Consider the following 21,270-nt stretch of genomic DNA (forward strand, 5'->3'; position numbering starts at 1 on the left):
AATATAACCCAAAGCTCAACCTGCTTGTTTCCAAGAACTTGTTTCTATGGCTTTAGCAACATTAACCTCAAGCTCCAGAATCAGAAGTCTAGAGGTTTCAGAACAACCCAGACTGTTGTCAGCAAAGGTAAGAAGACAGAGGTATAAACCAGAAGGGTCCTCCTGCTGGGGATTGTGTCTGAAAAGACATTCTCATTCAAGTCACCCTCCTCCCTATCTTGCCAATTTTAGCGGGTATTTTCAAACACTATTGCCTTGAGGTATGCACAACAGCTGCCAGGCTTTCATGATCAGGCAAGGCAAGCCAGTGCTGCAAAGCACCTTGACAAAAGTACTGCCCTAAAAATGCTGGGACCAGGGCATAAAGACGCAAACCCAAAGACACAGAAGTAGCCACTTTGTTCACATATTGACAGAAATTCGTACTTGGCACTATTTTTTTGAAAGGCTGAATGCTGACTGGTTTATTAATCATTAACAATGCATCCACGATGCAGTCTTAATTCCACAGGAACAATTCATGGGAAGGAAAAACTCTGCATACCTGATCATATACATTTGGTATTTACCAGTGTACACCACTCTTCAGAAGTTTTGTCTTCACTGTTTTTTTCCTGTTCATGTTTGGAGCTCTAACTTCACGTGCTTTCTGTTCAAAGATGTACTGGGGGCACTGCTATAACAAGTCTCTTTTCCCTTTAATAGAAAGTGTGGTTTTTCTGCAAATGTGCTGCTCAGTCAAGACCTTCTCATATTGAACAATCACAGTAATGTATTTAGACAAGCACCTTCACAACAAACTGACCTGCAAAGCTGTATGCATTCCAGTTTTCTTCACATGGGTGATAAATACATCAGTCACCCACTGTAAAGACCTCCAGAGATGTTATCTTGTCCACGTGACACTACTTAAAGAGTTTATACTTGGGATAGCTTTGTTTGGAGCCACTTAAACATATATAAAACTAAGACCAAGCAGAAAATGTGTGTTCGCCATAAAGTGATAAAAAAAAACCTTGCCCAGCTAATACACTCAGTGGTGCTGAAAATTTGAGTGTGCTGCATGTGGAACTCAACCATAGACTCAAGGGCTCATTCTGCAGCCATTGGCAGCTCATAGCTACTAGCTGTCCACTGGGCTGCTCTTCACAAGCTGCCCAGGAAGAAAGCAGTACTTAAGGAAGAATACAAAAGCAGTATTAATTGCAACTTAAGAGAATTCTGTACTGAGGAATCACCTCTGCTCATGAATACACAACAGTCAATTTTTCTTTAAACACAACATCAGATTCTGCAGCTAACACAACAATGCAGAATATGCCAAAATCCATAGCAGATTTTATCACCCCTGGTTTCCACAGCTTTGGTATGTCATATAGTTGCATGTTTATTTTTTATAAAAACAAGATTAAGTGAAAGTAGTATTTCAAATCAAATGCATGGTCTTCGCCCAAGTAAAATACATCACAGATGAACAACTGCAATTACTCTTTAAAACAATTTCAGAACAAACACGATCAGTCTTTGTTAGAGGAAAACTGGTCAATAAAAGCTGTTAATACCAAGCACTTACTTGCAGGTGACGGGGTGCTGCATCCGCTAGTTGGTGGGTGACTCTGGAGTCCATGGAGGGAAGGTAGTGACAGTCCACCGATGACTGGAGGAAAAAGTAATGGATATGGTGCTGCTGGATAGTGAGTCATATGTCCATTCACTGTTGGTACTGGACATGTGCGGCTACTGGTTGTCATGTTAACACTTCACAGTGTATAAATATTATGTTGCATCACTCCAGGCCAGCAAACAGATACTTCAACTTGTGAATGAAGGGGGCTGTCAAGCCTACCGGTACAGCTTGAGCTGGACTGTGTGATGGTGAGAAGGTAATTCACTCGATCAGGTCTGTCGTATATTTCATCGCTGCTTCTTACTGTTCTCTTTCCCAGGACATTCTTGCTCTTACAGACTGTGGGCAGAAAGTCTTCTTACTTTGGGTATCAGAGCGCAGTTCAGTTGCTTATGCAAATGTTTTTCTGGGGGGACAGTTGCTCTCTACAGACACATACTCACAGAGCCTGTGGGAAGAAGAAAACAATATATTGATTATAATATACATATTTTTAATATATACACATACAAAAATATTTTATCCCTCTCCTACTTTTGTTAAGTGATTACTTATTTATCAGTATCCTACAAGATGAGCTTACCTGGGGGTAAAATTCTTACTCTACTGAAGCTAACAGCAGAACACCCATTAACTTGATTTCCCTGCCCAATGGGTTACACCAAAAGCAATTTCTGGTAGCGGCAATCTTGGTTTGGAAATTGCCAGTTTTGAAACTGATGCATCAACAACTACCTGAAATATTGATACCAGTGGAGAAAAAAAAAATAAAAAAAAAATCAACCTCTAAAAAATTTCCATGTACATGAAAGCTTTGAGTTTCCACATAGAAGAATGAACGACACTGCTTGCTCTCTGCTTGCTCCAATGCCATGGCTCAGGCAGGGCACTGGAGACTGGTGTCTGAGGGTGATTTTGTATTGGACTAAATCTAAATACTAATTTATTTACCAATGATTGTTCTTACAAAGGATAGTTAGTTTATCTTATTGACATGTAAGAGCCCTCACCGATCATTCTATCTTTTTTCATTTTTATTTTTCTTGGGGGGGGGGGGGGGGGGGAGGAGGAACTGCCTCTATCACCATATAAACAAGCACCCGTTATTTCATAAGCCAAGTGACATGATGGCAGTAACACTGCTCCTGTGCTCTGTCATGACCACCATTTTCAAAGTCATCTACAGCTACACACCTTCCTTAGTGTTTCACCCAAATGGCTGGTGCCTACCAAGGGGTCTTCCTTTTCTCAGTCTCTGTACTGAAAATCTCAGACTGACAACAGGGCACTTCTCAGCAGTGAAATTTGCTACTGCTTGTTTAAGTCCATGTACAGCAAACGGCTGCTCTTGGAAACAACCTGCTTGTGCAACACTAGGTAAGTGCTACTAGTGTCCTGTGAGCTACTAGAAAGGCTGCAATTGTTCCATATTGCAAACTTCCATAGTTACTTGCACACTGCTCCAGGTAAAAGCTGGGAAGTACTGCAACTGGGTAAAAGCTGGGAAGTACTGCAACTGGCTCCTAAGCATCACCCTGCATGAGGAGTCATCCATCCCCTCCAACACACCCTGTCGGAGGGAGACAGTAGGAGCCAGAGAGCAAACTCAAGCACCCAAAAGCGAGGCAGTCCAGGGTGGGTTGCCTAAAGGCTTTGCTTCCTGAGACAACATGCTATGTGCCCTTGCATCTGATACAGTCAATGATCAGTAACAACATCCACCACTATATAGCATTTTTATTCATAATTCTTTGAAATTATAGCCTGAAACCAAAGGCAAGAAGATTTTTGGGTGGGAAAATAAAGGCAGCAGTGAAATGACTTGTCAAGGTCACAAAGCAAAATTGATGCAGAGGAAGGAAACTGTGACAATGCAACATTGACTATCACTACTGCTACTGTCTACTAGTTGTCGGTAAGAATTCAAATGAGCAAGGAAAGAAAGGAATAAACCCAACCCCAAATGCATATGTTTGCCTGTCAGAGAGCAGAGGAGTGTTTCTGCTCTGTGTGGAATACCAGCAAAGGTTACCAGCTGTGCATGTTTTCAGACAGCGATTTCTGCTGAGTGCAGCCTGCTTGGGGATAACAGAAATGTAGCTTGTAAGTATTTGATAACTGTGTAAATTATGCAAAAAATACCTTTAATGCTAATGGAGACAGACATATGCAGGGATGAGACTGTAATGGGGGGTATAGTGAGCTAAAGCACAGCTGTTGGCCATGCCGAGCTCGAGGACCACGTGCCTAGAGACTGGTGAAACCAGACAGATCTTTTAAGGAAGCCTCAACAGCCAAAATATATTGACTCATTAACAACACAAAATGAGATGAACCATTGCAGGTGACTGTTAAAGCTTTATGAAGCTTAAGAAACGGGGAAAGTGAAGTATCAAAGGAATACACACAGAACTAATGTTTTCTAAAGAAACTCCACCAGAGCCACAACAATACCATGCTTCAAAATGTGTGCAAAAAAGCAAAGAGGGGAAGGCCATTGATGAAAACCAGCCCCAAAATTCTATGCATTAAATTAATCACAGAACAAGGTCACCAATTGTTAAATTATGTAGGGCTTTGGAAATAAAATTCATCTCATAAAAGCACAGAATCATAGAATGGTTTGGGTTGGAAGAGACATTAAAGATCATCTAGTTCCACGGCCAGGGACACCTTCCAACAGACCAGCTTGCCCAAAGCCCCATCCAGGCTGGCCTTGAACACTCCCAGGGATGGGGCATCCACAACCTCTCTGGGCAGCCTGTCTCATCACCCTTGCAGTAGAGAATTTCTTCCTTATCTCTAATCTAAACATACTCTCTTGTAGTCTAAAGTCACTGCCCCTTGTCCTATTGCTACAGGCCCCACTAAAAAGTCTGTCCCCATCTTTCTTACAGTTCCCTGTAGATACGGGAAGGCTGCTAGAAGGTGTCCCCAGAGTCTTCCCTTCTCCAGCCTGAACAACCACAACTCTCTCGGCCTGTCTCCATAGCAGAGGTGCTCCAGCCCTCTCATCATCCTTCTCTAGAAGGTGGCCCTTCTCTAGACTCACTCCCAACAGGTCCATGTCCGTCTTTTGCTGGGGCCCCCAGAGCTGAATACAGTACTCTGGGTGGGGTCTCATGAGAGAGAAGCACAGGGGGAGGATCACCTCCCTCAACCTGCTGGCCACGCTTCTTCTGATGTGGCCCAGGGTACAGTTGGCTTTCTGGGCTACAAGTGGACATTGCTGGGTCATGTTGAACCTCTCATCAACCAGTACCCCCAAGGTCTTTCTCCTCAATGCTGCCCTCAGTCCATTCTCTGCCCAGCCTGTATTTGTGCTTGGGATTGCCCCAACCCACATGCAGGACCTTGCCCTTGGCCCTGTTGAATGTCATGAGGTTCACCTCTCAGGCCTGTCAAGGTCCCTCTGGATGGCATCCCTTCCACCTCCAACACGTTAACCACACCACACAGCTCGGTGTCATTGGCAAACTTGCTGAGGGTGCAGTCAAGCCCACTGTCCATGTCACCAACAAAGGTGTTAGCGTCTGCCCCAGTACCAACCCCTGAGGAACGCCACTCATTCCTGGTCTGATCTCCACTTGGACATCAAGCCGTCAACTGCAAAAAACTATCTAATATCTTCAATTATATTTCTATTACCCAGAAAAATGTAGAACTCATAAATTATATATAATCCCACAATCACAACATCAGATATATTTTTATATTTGACAAATCTTCAGAAAAGCAGCAACTCCTTTAGGTCAGAGGGGAAAAAAGGGCACTCAGGGAAACTTTGGTCACTTCCTCACCACTGGAGGAGTATGTTCTGTGATGGACCTGGTCATGACAAAATGCAGCAGCATTATAGCTCCTCAGTACACAACTCCATAGGAAATAACTAACAATGCCAAAACTAAATAATAATCCTGTAATTCTGTATCCTTATAATTTTATGTGAGGTGTAATTATACACTGAAATTACTACCAGAAAGTAGGTTTCTCTTGCCTTACTCAAAAATCACCTTCCTTTCACCCCTCATGGTGGGAAATTTCCTGCAGATAGCTGTGCTGGAGATAAGCCTTCAGCAGTTATTCGTCTCCAAAGAGCTCTTCCCTCCAAATAAAGGTAGAGAGGGAAGACAGTGTAGAAGGCGTGATACTCTAAACAGCGTATTATTTGACTCCAAGTAGGGTCTCTCAGGAGTAGCAGATGTTATAAATGTTCCCATGGCCGAACACCTATACAATGGTTGAGGAGGAAATTGTAGGCAGATACCTACGTTCCAGCAACTCCAGCTTCTTGTAAAGAAGCAAACACCACTCGTGTTCTGTGATTACTGAGGGACTTCAAGTCACCAGCTTTGCTAACAGATATTACAGACCCGTCACCCCCACCACTGCACAGCAGAGGACATCACAAGTAGAAAGTATTGCAGCATAGGAAACTCAAAAATCAGTTGTCCCCATTCATGCCAGTTCCATGGCATTAAAGAAAACTCGCAAGGCAAGACTTCACTTGTGTCACCAGACTGACACGTTGATGCCCCTCAACTCACTGATGAAGATCCCAGCATTGGACATCAGCTGCAGACCTCTACGCGGCAAATTGTTCCAAGGTGAAAACATCTGTTTTGCTCAACTAAACCTTCACCACCATGCAAAACACTGTAAGACACTGTACAGGTGCCAGCTTTGAGAATATTCCCCTTTGCTGTCATGTGCTATGGTAAACACCCACAGCTAAAGGAGCACATCCTCTCTGGACTGTGACACTTCCCAGAAGCATCCTTTCCATGCTGTGTGGACCTTGAACGTACTCTCCCTCTGGCCTACACTTGGATTCCCTTGATAAGGGAGCTAATGAGCCTACCCTAAACGGGACAGGAAGAGCCAGCTACCACAGCTGAGGAGCAACCCCAGAAGGAGCAAGCCAGACTGACCGCAGAGTCACCTTGGTGGTGGTCGAACACCCATTCACGTGAGGCAACAGCATAGATTTCTGCCCTGTATGCATGAGGCAAAATTTTCAGAAAGTAGCTGTCGTCAAAGCAGTTCAGAGGATCTACCCAGCATACGATGAAAATCCTCTTCCATTAGACTTGTCCTTAGTGACTGTTCATGGGTACAAGGCCGTTAGCACAAACAGTATGGAAAAGGATCATACAGAAAAGTTTCTTTGAAGGCTCACCAAGAGATGATCACATTGTGCACTACATCACATTGAACAGCGGCCAATGACTCTTCTTTGACAGAACATATGCCTCCTTTTTGGTTTTTACAGACCTTTTATTGACTTGACTTCAGTGATAAAGCAGATGGCCACAGGGGAAAGAGGCTACAGTAGCTCTACCACAGAACAGACAGAATATTTATCAGCTGCAGTTAATGCAGCAGGTGTACCTGTCTTTTCCATATTTCTTCTTGGTGTTTGTGTAAAGAGAAGTTTAAAACCACAAATTTTGAATATCTGCTCCAAATTTTGCTGGATAAACACTGACCCAACTTTTCTTACTGTCTCTTAGCTTTCCATGCATTTTGCACAGGATTTCCTATAGAAAACAGTTCTACTTTCCACACATACATCAGTTCTTCTAGAATGTATTAAATTAATTGATTCTTATTCGTTGTATTAGTTAGCTTACACTTGGTAACACTATTTGGTATTATTGTAACATAATTCATCCTTCTGAATTTTGCACTTGCATAAGATTTTATTTGAATTTATAAAACCCTTTTGCTGTTACAAGTGACTTTGACACACATCAACATCTGGATAGGCAAGAAGCCAAGGCAGGAGGCTTAGCTTATAGTCCTGTGCCAGTAGAAAGATTATGCTCTGCCCTACCTTCTGCCAACATCACCCCCACTCCACATTCCTCTTCCTCCCTCTCACTGTCCATGGCAGGGAATTAAGTTGTCAGCATTGCAAGTAATTCAGGATTTTTGCCTTTTTTTTCTTCCCTCACTTCTGAAAAGATTAGTCGGGAGCTCTGCCCTACCTGCAGCACTGTTTGAAATTCAGCAGTCATTTCAAGATACCCGCGACTGTGACACACAGCAAACTTCTAAGCTAAATCCACTATCCCTAAACCTTTCTACTATAATGAACCACTGCTGCTCTTCCTTTACAACTAGGTGACAAACCCACAAATGCAGGAAAGGCACACAACACGAGGACATGCTCTGCACAGAGTTGGGTGCTGGGGAATTTGCTGCTCCAAGCCCAGTGGTCTGGAGCATGGTTGTCCCCAAAGTTTCCAGGGTCATGGAGGCAGTCTCTTCTAAGTTCATTTCCCATTTTCCTGCCAACGCCAAAAATCCTCTCTCTTTTAAATCTTAGGCTAACTCCTACAACAGGAACCTCTGGACTGCAAGGGCAGCCTGGGCAGCAAGACGGGAGAGGCAAGTTGCTCCTCTCCCAGCAACAAACACAATTCCAGAGAAATTTTGCTTGCAAAACGTTTCAACAATATATTACATCTCTTTCCCAAGGGACAGAGTTGATGGAGTCCTTATTTATTAGAGGGCTTTGAAACATATTCTAATGCTGTTTTCAAAACAAGTCAAGATCTAATAGTTTTGAGAACCCTTACTGTATTTAATGTACAGTTTGTATTGAAATCCCTGATTATGCATATGCTTTCTATTATGCTAGCTGATGGTGTTGCATTGAGTAGTACTGAATAATTCAGCAGATTTAGCACGACCCAAGTGTAAATCAGTCAGATACAATAACATGATAACCACGCTGCCTTGAAACTCTTAAAAATGCATGGAAACTTTATTTGATAAAGGGGCATACTCTGTTTTCCACTGGCCTTCACTGACTGAGAGATGTTGCATTTTTGTTTTCTTGGCTATCCAACGAATTTAATTAAACAATAAACTAGTTACCGTGGCAGAAGTAAAAAAAAAAAAAAAACCCAAACCAAAACCAAAAAAAAGCAGCCTTTGGAGTGTTATGTTTCCTTTATTAGCATAGTGATGTGAAACTAAACAGAAAAAGCAATCTAATAACAAACATTCCTTTGAGAAGGGCTCCGGGAGCAAAAGGACATCCACTTATTGTTCAGCCCATCCCATTGGTCCATATACGGCAATAAAGGTACAATAGAAGGAAACAGGAAACAGACTGGCACATCTGCATTATCTTATTAGAGGCTAATGGATATCTGAGAGGAACATGCATCTGATGCTGAATAGTCTGTACCAATCTCCGAAGCAATTACTCTTAATTAGTGGATTCTGTTTATAGATGGAACTTAGTGTACCCTTCTGTATCAAAGAGATGCAGGCATCTGGCGAGAGATATGGTTTTCTTAAAGGGAAAGCGCTAGAGCACAATGTGAGGGTTGGGCTGGTTTGCTGGTTGGTGTTCTTTTTTTTTTTTGTAAATAAAAGCTCTCTGAAGCATAACATTCTACTGTATTATTAATCAAAAGAGCATGCTGGTTTAAAAAAATGAAAGGAAAAAAAAGGGACCATACTGTTAATCTCAAACTCTGAAAGTAAACATAGAAAGCTAATACTTGCATATGAATTATATGACAAAAACCACTTTGATGATAAGCAAATAAACAACTGAGCCTAAAATTTTAAACCACTGGCCAAAAAGCTTAAAATAGCAGCTTAAGTCAGAAGAACAACATCTGCATTTTGTATCTGCCAAGTCTGCAGCCAAAAAAAGTAAAGCACTCTATATGACCAGATGCATGAATAAAAAAGAAAATGTATGAAACAGAACTTCAGAGTCAGTTTATTGAAAAGCGGATCTGTAGCTCTTACATCCCATAACCATAACTGTCATGTATTTTCAACTATAGGTGCATGACTTATGGGAGGAGAAAAGATAAATTGTTGTAACAGAATTAAGACACTCTTACTATGACACTTTTCCTACATCTTTGTATGTAAGACAGCTGTCTACTGGGCGACTCTGAATTCCTTTTTATCATAAAGCTGACACTTGCAAAACGGCTTTCTGTTTTGTTTGTTTTTTTCCTGAAATTGTTAAAGAGATAATTAATATAATTAACGCAGTTGTTGTTTATTTGAAGATACTATTGGGAAGTATAAAAAGGCTGGGGGTGGGGTGGGGAGCTTCTTTTCCCTAAGCGGCTATGCTTCGTATTGCCTGCATTGCAAACACACGCTGATATATGCCTGGAAAAAAGCAAATCTAAATCTGAAAGGGGAAAAGAAAAAAAAAAAAAAAAAGTTGAGACACAATGACACCCATTTATTTACACACTATACAACAGTACCCTGCTGTGCCAGCTATTGATTTTAGTGGAACTGAGAGTCCATGTTGGAGAGCAGCAGCTGTGAGTACATAGCCTGAATCCTCATATGGGAACAATACTCTATAAGCAGAATAACCTATTTCAGCCAACCTTCATGTATAACATACAACATTAAAAACACACACAGCTTACACTTCAAAGTCTGAAAGGTGCTATGGTTATTTGTTGCACAAAGGTTCAGGGGAGTTATTAATTTATTTGTGCTAGTACAACGCTAGCATAACGAAGACGTGAAGGATTGAAAATCCATGCTTCACGTCTGTTATTCTACGGAGATGTTAATTCTGTTCCATACTAACCATATTTAAGATCCTCCCACTGCATCAGGCAATTTCTCATTTTCTCCTGTTGTTTGCTGTTTTAAAGGGCCGTCTGTATTTTTAAATGAGCTGTGGGGTGGTTTGTTTGAGGGGTTTTTGGGGAGTGGGTGGTGGTTGTGTATTTTTTTTGTGGTTGTTTTTTGTATGGGTTTTCTTGGTTTTGTGGTGGGTTTTTTTTTTTTTTTGTTTTGTTTTGTTTTTTTTACAGCTATCTGCATTCCATGTTTCTTTCATTACTCAGCAGTTGCTAAAACTATACTGAGAAGTAAAGATAAATGGTTAGGTCAGGTGATGGGGTTAACAATTTACTGTGTGTACTGCCCTGACAGCCAGATATAGTAGAATTGGCTCATGTTTATTTACAGGATGAGAAGTTGATTTCCTGTGCGGTGGCTTTCCATCACCTTTGTAAGGGACTCTCTTGCAGTTTTCTGCAGAGAATTCAAGGGGCTTTGAATACACTTTGTGCTGGTATATAGGATACTCTGCTTTGTAACTAAATGCATTCCTTCCTTACCCTGCCACATTCAAAAATCCCCATGGACTGTCAAGAAAAGAAGTTCTCTTTCATTTATGGAAACCAAAAGGAGGGTAACTGAGCTTCCTGCTGCCTGAGTTTAAGTGAACCTTTCACTGATTTCCCTCCCTGACTTTAAAAGCTATTTCTCAATGCTTAAAATTGCTCTTTCAATGGAATCAAAACTTCTGTTCTTGCATTGCACTGTCATCTGTTGTTCCTTATTAATGTTTCTAAGGATGTAAACCAGTAACTCCATATTGAAACCATCCTAAATGAGACTATCCCATGGGCTACAGAAACTCAGGAGATAAGAGATTTGCCAGATCAAACCTGTAGGGGTTTTTTTTTTTCAGATTGAACCTGTTTCCCCATTCCTGCCCATCCCCAAACTCAAAGGGAAGAATACATCACTTCTCTCAAACACAATTTAGATGATCCACAATTTAAACAGCAGAGGGTAGCCAGCAAAAACAGCTCTTAGAAAGCAGGCTGGTCACTCAAGTCGCATACAGCCAGACAGTCCAGCACAGCAAAGCTTTTCCCACCCCAGGTGCTATGCCTACTGCTTTGTTCTCCAACCATGTTTTTTCAGCGCGCTTCCTTTCTTCCTGCACAGTTTCTCCCTACAGTTCAGGAAAACTAGACTGGACTTTGTGACCCAAATTGTTCTTTACAGTCCTATATGCCCAACCGGGTTGTTTTGATCCTACCTGCCTGTGTGAGGTGGCCACCAATGAAGAGGGAAAATTATCATTGATGGGAGTAAGGAACCCACCCCTTGGGCTCCCCTCTCATCATCCAGTCAAAGCAGAGAGAAAGAATCATTGATAACAACGGTGAGCTGCTACCAGTGCCAACACGCTTCTAAGACTTTGGGAAGATTTACACAGGCCAACAGGTAGCACCCTAACTGACAGCGTACTTAACTATCTATAAAGGAAAGGTAACATCACTGATCTCTGATTAATTTCAGAATGAGTCATGTTCCCTGTCCAACAAAAAGATCTTCCATTGAAGGTTTTCCCCTTAACTGGTAATTAATCAGTCTTTAACTCTGGCTACAAGGCACCTCAAGATAGCATCACACCGATTCCCAGTCAAAGCAAGTTTTTGTGAGAAGGGCTCTTGGAAAGAGATGGGGGGCCAGCGGAAGGGAGTCTGAGTAAGCAAGGAAAACCACATCCTGCTGTCTGTGTTCAGTAACGTCGTCCAATATTATGGATGTGCAGATGTTTAGATGTTTACAAGTACGCCGATCTCTTCCCAAGTGATGTTATAGCTAGGAGGATAGGTTCCCCATATCTGAAGACTCCCAAGCACGCTCTCAGAGTGCTCATTCTTGCCCTTCTAGCTGACGGGAAACATGTCATGGTGACCAATGGCAAATACAGCACATGTCACCGCAACTACTAAAGAGGCCTTATACTGACTGTTCATAACCTTTAAGAGGCCTCTGAGATCAGCAAGAGGGGTCAAGTGATGTTATTGTTTTGGTGACAGACAGAAGATCCCTAGTAAATGATGGTGGCCTGGGAATCATTAAGAGAATGGAGTACTCCATCTGCTCAGAAGCTGAAGAGGGAAGCAGCTTTGGAGGGCAGCTTCTTGACAGAGAAGTACAACTATCTGGGAGGCCAACACTCTATGGCCACAGCGAGCACCGCAGGTGAACTGCTGAAACAGGATGACAAGATACTTTGTTAAAGGATGCACAAAGAGGTGCAAGACCACTGGTAACTTTTAGTGCTGACAAAAAGCGGGTGCTGGTCTCAAAACCCTAACCAGTGAAGCCAGGAGTCAGGACAGAGGCTCATCAAATGCTCTATGAGTGGCAGGTGCCAAAAACATTAGTGTTGATGGATATGCTTTATCCGTACACCAATGTAGGTGATGCAGTCACTGTAGGCTAATACTGGGAAGGATCAGGGCAATTTAAATTTGCAACATTTGTTGTTAGCCTTCATTGTTAAGACACCGCTAGAGATTACTGTCCCCGTACAGAAGCAAAACTCCTCCGTCGGCTCAGCCTTAGAGGTATCTTTCTAAGAAGTCTTGGTCTTAGCAGAACCACCACAATAAAGCAAAGCAGCACATGATCTCCCTCCCCGAGGTCAGTAGTCTTCCTCGGCATAGAGCCATGCAGGATATTTTTAGCAGCACAAAGGATGGAACCTAGCAGTCAAATTTTGACAGCCTGGATGTCTAGCTACAACTACACAAGATCATAGCATTCAACTTGCCTTCATTGCCAATTTAAGGAAGAAAAAGCTCTAGAGCTTCAGTTTCCATTTCTGCTTTGTTCAACACCTGGACAACCATTAAATACATGTCTTTTTGTGCCCCACTATGGCAGTGATGTGCTGCCTGGAAACACACTGAAGAAGGGTCACAGTGCAGTATGTGATCTTCACACACGATGCGAAGAAACAAAGACTTCAACAGTCACCAAGATAAACAAAGAGGAGAAAAAGATCCTGTTTCATTTGGAAAACATGCGCTGCAGTGGATGGCTCTGCCTCAAGCCAGCACACTTCACTTTATATGCCACACAGAGATCCTACAAGAGTCCACTTTACTGCAAAGAAAAATTCTGCTATCTGGTGTAATCTAAACTCATTGTGAGGATAAGCATGTGAATTCACTCAAAAACATGAATAATGTTTATTCAGGAGGCTGTCTGAGAAACCTGAATGAAGATTTTGTGTGTAGGGGATGTACCTGAATTGTGAAATGATGAACTAGGCTTCTCAATTCCCCAGAGCTGGGGGCAATTTTTTTTTAGTTCAATTTTTTGCACTACAAGGCTGGAAATTCTACTTCCTCGGAGCTAGAGGAGTTGGTAATCCTTGCTGCACCCCTTTGTCAAGTGAGGAGGGTGAACCAAGTGGAACAGGGGAAAAATAGGGTTCAAGCATTGGTTGTGAACTTTGTTTCTGAATACTACTCTTTTGGACTGGAGGTGCATCTATCATCTTAATACCATGGAGGTGTGGACACCATGCTAACACAAAATAATTTAACACACAATTTTTCATCTTTTGTTATATATGGCAAGTCTAGTAGTATGTCTGTTGAAAGGATCTGTAATTCCTCTGAGTTATTAGAGTCTTCAGCCCAACTTTACCCAGAAGACAACATTTCTGCTGTCTACTTCAGGCTCCTGAACCTTCACTTATTACATATCACAAATTCCAATATATTCCCAGTAAGACTCCCTGAGGGTCAGCAGAATATGCCAGAGGGTTGGTGGAGATTATGAACATTTATTTTAAAACCTCTGTTCTCTGTAGCTCCCTGTCACAGGAACAATAGGGTAGCAAAATCAGGAACAAGCGCAACCATTAACTAGGAGGGGACAAAGCCATAGAGTGAATTGCAGAACAAAAATAGCATTTTTATTGTCAATATTTTGCTTAACAGGGAGCCAATAAAGCAATAGCAAAATGCTAATAATACGCTGAGATAACACTGCACATGTAAGCACCTTCAGAGCTGTCCTCTGAATCATTTGAAAGTGTTGCAAAACCTTATCAGTCAGGTCATAAGGACAGAGGTGCAATAATCAATCATGGTAGCCACAAAACTAGCATATCTTTTCCACAACCTAACACATCCAGAAGATCTACGTCCCAGAATTATTCTGCTAGAGGTGCTGGACAGATGGATTGCATTATCAGAAAGACCCAAGTGAACTACGACCTTACATCTCACTTCCAAAAGCAACCTAACAGGAGCCTAAGCACTGACAAAAATCAAGAAAACTTGTGTCATACACACTGGTTTGCAAAGTAAGATCTCTGATACATTACAAAGGTGTTCTTGTGGTATAAGCAAGCATGTGAATGAACTGCACAGCAATCATTCCCAACAAGTCCACTTCTGAAAGCATCTTTCTCCTGGTAACTGCAAGACAACCTTCCTGCTTCTCTGGATAGGGAAACTAGCCTGAAGTGCTTCACATTCACTGTGCAGTAAGAAGTTGCGTGCAGGTTCTGAGGGATGGAGACAGGTAATATGCAACCATGCAGCATTTAGGCCTGCCCAAACCTATTGTCATGTTTAAATATTTTAGCTATAACCACTTTAACCTGGACCCAGGTTAACAGGGCAGCATTTAGCCTCTGAATTGGGTTCACTAATTTTTCAGCTCCACTGGCAAAGTAATGTATTAAATTATTAATTTTGAAAGCATTCAAGAAAGTAACAGTGTGCGTTTTCATAATTACATCATGAGATATGGGTAAAGTATAAAGCTCTCAACAGCATCTAGAATCCTATAGAAGCTGCTACACTTGGCTAACAGTGCCAAAGAAGCTCCTGTTGAACAATGATGTTGTCAGGCAGCGCTTTCTCCAACAAGCCTCAACCTATTCTGAGGCAACATGAGCAAAACAACAGCAAGGATGTTCAGTCTCAGCAACAAGATGTCCATTTCTACAACATCCAACCCACCCATGCCAATAAATGTAAGCCGGTAAGGGAAGTGATGCTCCCAATGCTCCCAGCAGCACTTTCCCCCTGCATGCCAGGAGTCAAGCCCAGTACGCTGCTGAGTATATGCCAGCACAGACCCATCTCCTGGCACCGACACCACCACCTCTGCCACCATAGCCCATCCTTCCCTTGCGCCTATGAGGCAGTGCAGTCTGAGCTTTTCTGCCAGGTACTCCACTTTTATCATCTAATGATAACATAGCCAGACAGCTAGGCAGGTATGTTTTCCATACCACCTTCATTATATGTCTGGCAACCACCCTTCCCCACTGCAGCAGCAGGACCTTACCAAGGCTCTTCCTGCACGATTTCCAGGCCAGCAGCACTTAACTCTGGATCCGGCAGCACAATGCACTGCAAAGGAGGCAGAAGAGTGAGAAGCTAGAAACTGGGAAGCCCAGCTGGGTGCCCAAGTCTGATAAGACAATCTGATTTAACCATGCAAATACCAGCAGCCAAGCAGAGCATATCTTTGAACTGGGAATGTCAAAACAGACATGTCACAACAGAGAGCACTCTTCTAACAGCACCTGAAGTCCCTTCAACAGGTGCACATGTTGGATGAGCAATTGAATTAAGCCCCACGGAAAAAAAAAAGGAGGGGGGGGGGAGAAATCATCTTTGCTAGTAAGACAGAGCCATTCAAAATCCACTCATGATTTCTGTGATAATAATCAGGCCAAAAAAAATCACCAAGCAGAATAGTCCAGCCAGAGATGGCTGAAAGGTACATGTTAGTTCAAGCAAATCCCTCTATGTTACCCTGACTGCAACCTCTTCCCAGCTAGTGCTGTCTGTGCCAACTGAGTGTCAGACAGTTGTCCGTTATATGGGATCTCACAGAGTACCATATGCTAAAGTAAATCAGCAGTAAGCAGAAAAAAAAGGCAATTTGTGTCCTCAAAACGATGAATAAGCAAGAGAATGCAATGAAGATGCCAGCTAATGGAAATAATATCTCAAAATAAGTGAAATCTGTAAAGGCTGTCACTTTCTTTATAAAAGCCATAGGTCTGGAAGATATTCTGCCTATACAGACCCTAAAACAAAATTTTTTAATTCCCAACATGGAGTCCATCACTGTATGGACTGTGAGATGGGGAGAACCACGGTTGCTCCGCACTGCATATCCGATTTTACAAGGGAGAAGGGAAGGGAGCAGAAGTGGGAGGAAAGACTAGTATGTTGGGTTCAGTCACTGCTGCTTCATTTGATGACAGATGCGAAGATCCCCCTTTCATGAATGTAAAGCTTGTGTGTGTGTTGTCAGAGATTCACAATACGGTTTGAAAAACCACCCCAACCTACTTAAAATAATTATTTAAAATGAAAAGTGACTAAATTGTGTGAAATACTAAGAAATTCAAGGATGTATGACAAGCAACATACCTGACTGAATACATTGAAGAACATTCAAAGGGAGATTACGCAGAGCTCTAACACAGCAAGAGATGGAAGAGATACTGAAGAAGACTGAGAAAAAGCACCTTCCAGATACCTTTGCATAAAGCTCCATTTACGACATGGACTAGGTCTCATATTCATACGACCACTCTGACTCTAGTTTTGCCAGACAAAAATGTGTTTTTAATTAGTATACATTAAAAATTAGGAGATATACTCCTAAAATAATAATGGGAGCCCATGTGTTAAAGAACACCATAGGATCTCCTCCCTTTTAATACATTTTATAACCACAGTAATACACCTATACCATGGTTTTACCATGTGTGAGCTAAGACAAATTTTTCCTGCATGTGTTTGAACAGTAATGATGGGCCTTAATAAAAAAAAACCCACAAAACCAGAAATCAGGTGTATTGTCTGCACTACCAGAGTATAAGGGTTTTGAAACAGAAAGAAGTATTTATTCTCTTGTACAAAGAGGAATGCAAAAATGTAGCCTCTGCGTATCAGATCTAAGCATCAAAGACCAAATGGCCTAAAAGTAGAGTAATATGAAAATTTGAGAAATCCTACAGCGAGAACTTAAATTCCGGTCTAGCATTTGATTTAGTGATAATCCTCCAAAAACAGTTCTGCATCTGATAAACACAGGTTTAGGATCCAGTTGTTGACACATGGTAAGGAAATGAAACACATTCTCCCTATATGAAGTTCACATTTTTCTGGGTGAAACAAAGCACACTTGTATCTCATGTCTCTAAGGCACCTTTTAAAGCAGTAAGGAGAAATGAAAGTCATCTACACGAAGCAATATTGTCTGACGTGCTAAAAAGATCTGAATGAAACAGCTTGACTGTCACATCCACTCTTAAGCCTTTGAAAAATAAGGAAACCCAATTTAAGATTTACACAACAAACCCAGGGCACACAATTCCTTGAAATTACAACTCTGCTTCACGTGCCTCACTGCAAAGGCAGGTTACTCGCTAAAGCTCCTCGGGTCCAGCAAAATAGAAAACTATTAAAAATGAGTGACGGTCGAAAGTTGGGTTCACTAGAACACCGCCAACCCCGATTAGTAACAACCACAATAATAATATATTCTCCTTTTAAAAATTCTCGACTTTTAAAGAAGGAACAGACGTGTTAGCAGGTCTGACAAGTGGTGACTATGGCACCCAGTTCACACTCTCCTGAACAGAATTGATCATTTAGCCACGTAACAGCCAACCAAAATTACTTTGTCCCTCATTTTTTAAAAGCACATAATTCTAAATAATTATGTTACTCAATGGTCCTGAATATTACTGAATAGCAAATGCATCGAACAGGAAGCTAAATTTTATAATTTAAAACACGCATACACATAAAAGGTGGGGCGGGGGTGAAGGATACACTTTTTCAAAACAACACACACAATTACATAGCAACAGCGTAAAAGCTTCTGGACAATTTCCTTTCCTTAGCCTCCAATGGAGAGTTTATTCCAGAGAGACAACCCTCAGCAGACAAAGCCTGCTTGTAAACATAGGAACACAGGAATTGCTGTACTGGGTCAGATTAAATAGTCCATTTAGTTCAGTAACCTCTCATTTGACAGCAGCCAGCATCAGATGCTTCAGGGAAAGGATGAAGAAATCTCTAGGAGAGCAATTACAGAAAAACTTTCCCATAAAATTTCTTTCCAGCTCCCATCGTCTACTGGATGTCTTATGCCCTGTAACAGGAGGTTTTTGCTTGGTCTTTTTGTTTGTTTTTGCTAGCTTGAATAATACAAATAATGCTAAATAATACCCCAAGCATTGTGGCTATCTTCTGTATCTATATTCCATATGTTTTTAATCCTCAAAATTGTTGGCCCTAGCAGAACCGAGAGGCACCAAATTTCAACATCACCAGTGCGCTGCTTAAAATAACATTTTGCTACACTTTTAAATAACTCTCTCATCTTCCCTGGATGATCCTGTGTAGTTATAGGATCTAGTGTAGCATAGTAAAAGAAAAGTAACGTGAATGTAACTCATCTTCTTCAAGAATGCCTGCTGCTCTGTTTTTCTGACCATAGTATACTACAGCGATTCTTAAGAAAGAGGCTTCGGGAAGGCAGAAATGCTTCCAAATTCCCTGCCCCACTCCAAATGTTTCAGGTTTCCTTCAGGACAAGTATTATTTTCTTTGTCAAATTTACTTGTTCACCTTAATTGCTAGTATACACTTCTTCAAATGTCACCCATCTGGTTAACTTCCTTAGATTTCAAGGCAAACACTTTTCAGGGCAGAGAAAAAAAAAATCAATTCTTGAATAACAAGTCAAGAGTAGCAAGTCATTTCTCTAATTAAGGCATTGACTTCCTTCTAAGATTGCACTAGAATTATCTGTATAGTCACTTCCATGTTAAAACCCTTGGTAAATATTAGTAAAGAAACAATTACATCAATTAATAACAGCAGCTGACAGATAAACACTACCAAGAGGACTCCATTCGCTTCCCAAACACAATGCCAGTTTCCAAATGAAGGCAGAAGGGGAATAATACAGACCCCAAGCTGCCCAAAAACTGAATCTGCAAGTAAACACTCAGGCTCTGCAAATACCGAGCCATTACCAGTCTGCTTGCCATCCTCTCAACTGATACATAGCAAGCAGCTAATGGGGAAGCTCCAAGCAAGCAGTGACAGCAGCTCTTGGGCAGTCTGCCCCATCATTTGACCTCTGGTTGGCTTTAGGGTCACTTGTGATTCATCCATGCTGGCTGAAGTCTGCAGGCTGTCTCCAGGGTTTTTCTTCAGAAAGCTGAACATTTGCAGGTTTTTTTAATTTATTCACACTGTCCATGTGCATATGTCTCCATTTGCAAGTCAGCTCAAGCATGGAAACAAACAGAGCATGGGCAAGTATTAGACTAAATTATTTCAGCAATCACATTACTTTTGGTAAACTGCCTTTTGCCAAACCAAAGCATCTGCAGCTTTGAAACATAACTTCCAAATTAAATTATTTTTTTTTTAAGAAAAAGGAGTATCAGGTCAAATAAATTTGGATTATGGCAATCTTCAAACATTATTGCTGCAAATAAGACTAGCATAAGCAAATCAGCCCTTTGAAATCAGTTGTGATGACAAAACACCTGAGCAAGGAATGGCTACATGGAATAATTCTTTTTATTTTCATTTTTAAACAACGCAGTGTGAATACTGTACTTCAAGTTTCCCTAAACTCATTTCAAGTTACATTCTCCCATTCAGTTCCATCTATATATAGTCAAAAGGCATAGAAGAAATGGTAGGAGTCTGGTCATTGCTTGAGATTCAGGCTGGAGGAAGAATTAAATTAACAGAAACATATGCTGATGGAGAGCTAGGAAGCCTCAGTGGTATCCCTGGCTCCTACTGCAGGTCCTTCCAAATAAATTCAATGCAAAGATGACATCACATAAGCAGATAAGAAGTGGAATCTGGTCTGTATCTCAGGACCAGCTCATATTTACATCTGCCCTCACAAATAAAGAGATACCACAGAGCTAACAGCATCTGGCAAAACTAGGCACAAGGAACCCTTAGCCCAGGGCCCCTGGTGCTGTCAGGGACTGATGGCCCTGGTAAGCACTGCTGAGTATCTGCAGGACCTCCTCACAGGTACAAAAAGCAAATACCATCAACTATCAGACAGAACAGTGGGGAGCAATGTTCCTCATCTCAACACAGCATTTTGAAGCGGGCAGCATCATCTTGTCTTAAGTACTAGGTGAGCTGGAGTAAAATGGATGCATTCAGGTTTTTACAAATGTCAGTATAATTTTTTCTTTCTTATCCATAGGATTTAGGAGGTGCTTACCCCACCATCAATGGAGTCTGAGACTCAAAATAACAGTGCTGCACTACCAGCAAAGGGAAAGTGCAAAAAAGAAACTATAAATCAACCAACTTAACTGGTATAGCTCAAAAAGGGACAACATTTAAGAAGCAAGTTCAAAAATACTAGAAACCACTTCTAAGCAATGTCAAGCTGACTGAAATCCTAAGAGTCTGAAAAAAGTGGAAAGTGTTGTGACAAGTAATCTAAACAAATGTTAAAAGTGAAGTTTGACAAAGATAAAATATCTGCCAAACACCCAAAACATAAATGAAACTGCCATTCAGCGAGGGCCAAATAAAACAAGATGTAGCCAGGCAGTTTCTGACAGAACAGTAGGGGCATTGTTAGGTCTTCTTATAGACCTCCTTTCTTAGTGGAAAAAAAAAAAAAAAAAAAAAAAAATAAAAAGACGAAGAAGAAAGGGGCGAGGGGGAAACGGGAAAGGCACACCAGTATGTGGAAAAGTATGTCTCCACTTCAGTGCACACCTCAGGCTGTCTGTGTTTATCTGTGAAAGAAAGGAGATGGGGTGTTTGCCCCATGGTTGTTGCTGAGCTCTGAGGTGTTGCACACGCTGGAGGTTTCTGAGGACCAGAGCAGGAGGAGATGGTGAAAGACAACAGGGAAAGTCCAGGGGGAGGAAGAAGAGGGTTTGGGGGAGTGGTAAGCTCATCTGAAACTGGAAAGACTTTTGTTTTGGTTAAAGCCTATTTCATTTCAAAGGCTAATTAGCATTTTAAATAAAGGAACTC

At 41.6% G+C, this 21,270-nt stretch overlaps 1 protein-coding gene across 4 annotated transcripts in view; it reads right to left on the minus strand.

Moving 5' to 3' along the window:
• Nucleotides 1–21,270, minus strand: part of RARB (retinoic acid receptor beta) — a 334,498-nt gene that overhangs the window by 193,607 nt on the left and 119,621 nt on the right. For all 4 annotated transcript variants that reach the window (XM_055706733.1, XM_055706735.1, XM_055706734.1 and 1 more), the window contains one exon: nucleotides 1,574–2,075. In XM_055706733.1, coding sequence (XP_055562708.1) covers nucleotides 1,574–1,751 — 178 coding nt within the window. In that variant the 5' untranslated portion in view covers nucleotides 1,752–2,075. The remainder of the gene's footprint in view (nucleotides 1–1,573; nucleotides 2,076–21,270) is intronic.

The sequence above is a fragment of the Falco cherrug genome, chromosome 4 (assembly GCF_023634085.1).
Source record: "Falco cherrug isolate bFalChe1 chromosome 4, bFalChe1.pri, whole genome shotgun sequence".
Lineage (NCBI taxonomy): Eukaryota > Metazoa > Chordata > Aves > Falconiformes > Falconidae > Falco > Falco cherrug.